The sequence below is a fragment of the Malus sylvestris genome, chromosome 3 (assembly GCF_916048215.2).
Source record: "Malus sylvestris chromosome 3, drMalSylv7.2, whole genome shotgun sequence".
Lineage (NCBI taxonomy): Eukaryota > Viridiplantae > Streptophyta > Magnoliopsida > Rosales > Rosaceae > Malus > Malus sylvestris.
Window position 1 is genome coordinate 23,635,148 of NC_062262.1, and position 5,284 is coordinate 23,640,431.

The 5,284-nt window shown below is 41.6% G+C and overlaps 1 protein-coding gene across 1 annotated transcript; it reads right to left on the reverse strand.

Moving 5' to 3' along the window:
• LOC126615099 (extensin-2-like) lies at positions 1–2,766 on the reverse strand. The gene has a single exon (XM_050282840.1). The coding sequence runs from the start codon at positions 2,700–2,702 to the stop codon at positions 216–218; it is 2,487 nt and encodes an 828-aa protein (XP_050138797.1). The 5' UTR covers positions 2,703–2,766; the 3' UTR covers positions 1–215.
• Positions 2,767–5,284: the final 2,518 nt, after the last annotated feature.

The window sequence follows — 5,284 nt, forward strand, 5'->3', positions numbered from 1 at the left end:
TACAAGAAATTAATGTTCTTCACTTTCATTTAATCTCTTTAAAGAAGTAATACAATGAGTTCTTACAACAGAATACAGGAAGGGATCTGTTAGACCCTTATTATGCACAAAAATGCACTTGTTTGTGAACTGAATAACAATGAAGAGAAATGGTTCCCAATTAACATCCAAAAGAAGTTATTCCGACCCATTCAAATGGCTGTAACCGTTAGCTCTTAGTAATGCTTCGGAGGTGGAGGTGACCTGTAGTAGTATGCAGGTGGTGGTGGAGACTTCAATGGAGGAGGAGGTGAGCTGTAGATGTATGGAGGAGGTGGGGACTTTGATGGTGGTGGTGGGGACTTGTAGTGGTAAGGCGGTGGTGGTGGAGGTGATTTGTACTGGTAAGGAGGAGGAGGGGAAGGTGACGGTGGAGGTGGTGATTTGTAGACATAAGGAGGAGAAGGTGAAGGTGAAGGAGGTGGTGGTGACTTGTAAACATAAGGAGGTGGTGGCGATTTATAGATGTAGGGAGGTGGAGGTGATGGAGATGGAGGTGGTGGTGACTTGTAGACATAAGGAGGTGGAGGTGATGGTGATGGAGGTGGTGGCGACTTGTAGACATAGGGAGGAGGAGGTGATGGGGAAGGTGGTGGTGGTGATTTATAGACATAAGGAGGAGGAGGTGATGGAGATGGCGGTGGAGGAGATTTGTAGACATATGGAGGTGGTGGTGAGGGTGATGGGGGTGGTGGAGACTTGTAGACATAAGGAGGAGGAGGTGAGGGTGAAGGAGGTGGTGGTGACTTGTACACATAGGGAGGAGGAGGTGATGGTGATGGAGGTGGCGGCGACTTGTAGACATAAGGAGGTGGAGGTGATGGTGATGGAGGTGGTGGCGACTTGTAGACATAGGGAGGAGGAGGTGATGGGGAAGGTGGTGGTGGTGATTTATAGACATAAGGAGGAGGAGGTGATGGAGATGGGGGTGGAGGAGATTTGTAGACATATGGAGGTGGTGGTGAGGGTGATGGGGGTGGTGGAGACTTGTAGACATAAGGAGGAGGAGGTGAGGGTGAAGGAGGTGGTGGTGACTTGTAGACATAGGGAGGAGGAGGTGAAGGTGAAGGAGGTGGTGGTGACTTGTAGACATACGGAGGAGGGGGTGATGGTGATGGAGGTGGTGGCGACTTGTAGACATAAGGAGGTGGAGGTGATGGTGATGGAGGTGGTGGCGACTTGTAGACATAGGGAGGAGGAGGTGATGGAGATGGGGGTGGAGGAGATTTGTAGACATATGGAGGTGGTGGTGAGGGTGATGGGGGTGGTGGAGACTTGTAAACATAAGGAGGAGGAGGTGAAGGTGAAGGAGGTGGTGGTGACTTGTACACATAGGGAGGAGGAGGTGAAGGTGAAGCAGGTGGTGGCGACTTGTACACATAGGGAGGAGGAGGTGATGGTGATGGAGGTGGTGGCGACTTGTAGACATAGGGAGGAGGAGGTGATGGGGAAGGTGGTGGTGGGGATTTATAGACATAGGGAGGAGGAGGTGATGGGGAAGGTGGTGGTGGTGATTTATAGACATAAGGAGGAGGAGGTGATGGAGATGGGGGTGGAGGAGATTTGTAGACATATGGCGGTGGTGGTGAGGGTGATGGGGGTGGTGGAGACTTGTAGACATAGGGAGGAGGAGGTGAGGGTGATGGAGGTGGTGGTGACTTGTACACATAGGGAGGAGGAGGTGATGGTGATGGAGGTGGTGGCGACTTGTAGACATAAGGAGGTGGAGGTGATGGTGATGGAGGTGGTGGCGACTTGTAGACATAGGGAGGAGGAGGTGATGGGGAAGGTGGTGGTGGTGATTTGTAGACATAAGGAGGAGGAGGTGATGGAGATGGGGGTGGAGGAGATTTGTAAACATACGGAGGTGGTGGTGAGGGTGATGGGGGTGGTGGAGACTTGTAGACATAGGGAGGAGGAGGTGAGGGTGATGGAGGTGGTGGTGACTTGTACACATAGGGAGGTGGAGGTGATGGTGATGGAGGTGGTGGCGACTTGTAGACATAAGGAGGTGGAGGTGATGGTGATGGAGGTGGTGGCGACTTGTAGACATAGGGAGGAGGAGGTGATGGGGAAGGTGGTGGTGGTGATTTATAGACATAAGGAGGAGGAGGTGATGAAGATGGGGGTGGAGGAGATTTGTAGACATATGGAGGTGGTGGTGAGGGTGATGGGGGCGGTGGAGACTTGTAGACATAAGGAGGAGGAGGTGAGGGTGATGGAGGTGGTGGTGACTTGTAGACATAGGGAGGAGGAGGTGAAGGTGAAGGAGGTGGTGGTGACTTGTAGACATAAGGAGGTGGAGGTGATGGTGATGGAGGTGGTGGTGACTTGTAGACATAGGGAGGAGGAGGTGATGGGGAAGGTGGTGGTGGTGACTTATAGATATAAGGAGGAGGAGGTGATGGAGATGGGGGTGGAGGAGATTTGTAGACATATGGAGGTGGTGGTGAGGGTGATGGGGGTGGTGGAGAGTTGTAACGGTATGGAGGGTGCGCAGATTGCTTTGGTGGTGGGAAATTGTAGTAACGTTTTGTGCTGTGGGGTGGTGGTGGTGAAGAATAAGTGTAAGGCTCAGTAGCAAGCACACTTGTGGCTAAAAGGCATAATGTCACGACATAAAACATTGGAGGCCAATGCCTCGGCTGTTTCGAGGCTATCATTCTCTGGCAATTGAGATGTTATTGCCAGAAAACTGTACTTCGTTCTTAGAACTTGTTTGTGAGTGAGTTGAGTTGCTTTTGAAAGGGTGAGAGCTATCCCTTTTTATAGCATGCAATATATGAAATCGTAGTTGAAAAGACATGTTTGTTTATTCAGTAAAACAGGCTGGACTGATGCTTTAAAAAATTTCCATATATGTAACTCGTAGACTTTGAAATGTTTTAATCAATCAAGGTCTACTATTTCGACCAATGATTGTGGGATCCCACATATATTTTAGCTTAATTTGTTCTTTCATGGAGGCCATGAACAAGTCAAGTTGCATGGTTGCTAGGAAAGTGTCGTGTGCATGGCTGCATAAGAGTTCAATTGTAAAACCGTGTTAGAAGCATAGACGGTTGAACTTTTCCCCAGTTATATGTCTGTCTCTTTTTGTTGTATAAATATTGAGGCTTCTTTTAACAAAAGTTGAGAAGCCACTTTATGACTAATTAGTTGTCATGGACTAATTATACTTGTGTAGAAGGTGCTTGCAACTACAAGTTTGGATGAGAAAATTTCAAGTTTCAAGGGATTTAGCTTAAAGATACGAGTCCATTGAGACTTGAAATTTCTTCATCCAAACAGAGCCCCATAAGGTAAAGATACGAGTTCACGAATCTCATCAGAAGCATATATCGTTTTCAATAATTTATGTAAATTAAACATGAAATAGTAATTAAAATTCAGTAGAGACGAATACTAATGAATCGATATGGATCCATGTATCTCATGGAAAATATGTAATCATTTTCATTATTAATTAAAGGGACACTTTCGATGCGGTCCTTAACTACCAATGTTCTTTGACTGAAACCTCGGTGGTTTTTAACTTTTGATCGAAGTCTTTGACATTAATGTAATAATGAATTTTTATGTAGGTTATTATAATTTTAAATTAAAAATAAAATTTGTAGTTATTTATATGAGATTTTAAATGAAACCCATATTTTATGGGATTAAAAATATTAAAATAATTATACTCTCCAATATGTGTATATATGTATGTATGTATGTGTGTATATATATATATGTATGGGTATATTCATCAAAACAAACCAAAAAATTGTTGTACCAAAGCATGGGTACATTTTTCAAAAAAAAAAAAAAAAAAAAAAGGTACAAACTTATTCTAATTTTTTTTTTTGGGAAATGTTTGAATTGAAAATTAATTAGGAGTTTAATAAGGGTGTGAGTGTGAGTATTAAAACTCTAAATCAATTACTACTTTTTTTTTTTATAAAAATTATGTAACTTACATGTAATTCATTAATTTATTAATGTTAGGGACTTTGATTAAAATCTAAAAACTGATAAGGTCTTAGTCAATGAACATTAGAAACTAGGGACCATAAACTAATTTTTCCTTAATTAAATCGAACATGCATAAGATAGTAGTATAATTTGAGTGAAGACGAATATTAATGTGGGGTGTGATATTCACACACCATTTTTTACTTCTCACACACTTTTCTAATTTTCGGTCGTTGGATCGAGTGAATTGAAGAAAGATCAGAGGGCAAAAATTAACAAGAGATGTGTGGATAGCACACCCCTATTAATGAATCTAAAGGCTAGTTAAATCAAGTTTATATTTAATCAACCAATCAGGGAAGCATCGGAAAAAAAAAACAACATATATATATATATATATCTTCTATTAATTAATGAAACCATTTTTGTCAACCAAAAGAGGGTAAAAAGACCACTTAGTCTTCTATCACACAAAAAAAAAAATGATGGGCAATAATGTAATTTCACAGGTCCAAATTTTACTATTTTTATTGAAGCATCACCTACAGATGATGTTAAAATACCTCTAATATTAAAAAAAAAAACAAAAAAAACAAAAACATAAACCTCTCACTCCCCCGACGTTCTCTCTCTCTCCCTCTCTCCTTCTCATTTTCTAAAAAAATATTTCATACACACAAAATGTGTAGGCAAATGCTAATGTGTGTGTATATATATATATATATTATATGTACGAACTAATTTAATCTAAGTCAACTTTTAGGTTCTTTCTTTTGCTTTTTCATTAGTTCATTTCTATCTTAATTGAGTTGGAACGAAGTACATATATAGAACCCTCTTAACCAATGGCGGAATCCAGACAGATCAATAGATTTAAAGATTTTCATTAAATCAAAAGTGTCACAATCCTCGAAAGCTTCTGCTTTAGAATTAGCTTCTTGATATAGATACTGTAGGGGCAATATACCATCGTCCATGTGGTAGTCGATTGGCGAATCTCTTGAATTAATAATGGTCCCAAGTCTCCAAGGTCGTTCCATATCTTAATTAGAACTTTGGTTAGGTTTCTCTTAAAAAAAATTAGGGTTAGGTTAGATTTATATATATATTTTTTCATATATGAGGTATCCTACAGCATATTGGCAAACTAGTTTCCCTTCATATGCAGCTCCGATATTATATGAGGCTACATCCTACTTTCAGTTTCCGGTCAAACGGTATGCCAAAGCAGAACCGATAACCTCAAATACATTTATGGGAGTTCACACATGAGTTAGGTTAGAGTTAT

Bases quoted from the DNA above. Each gene is read 5' to 3' on its own strand.
- LOC126615099 (XM_050282840.1), bottom strand. From the start codon at position 2,702: ATGATAGCCTCGAAACAGCCGAGGCATTGGCCTCCAATGTTTTATGTC.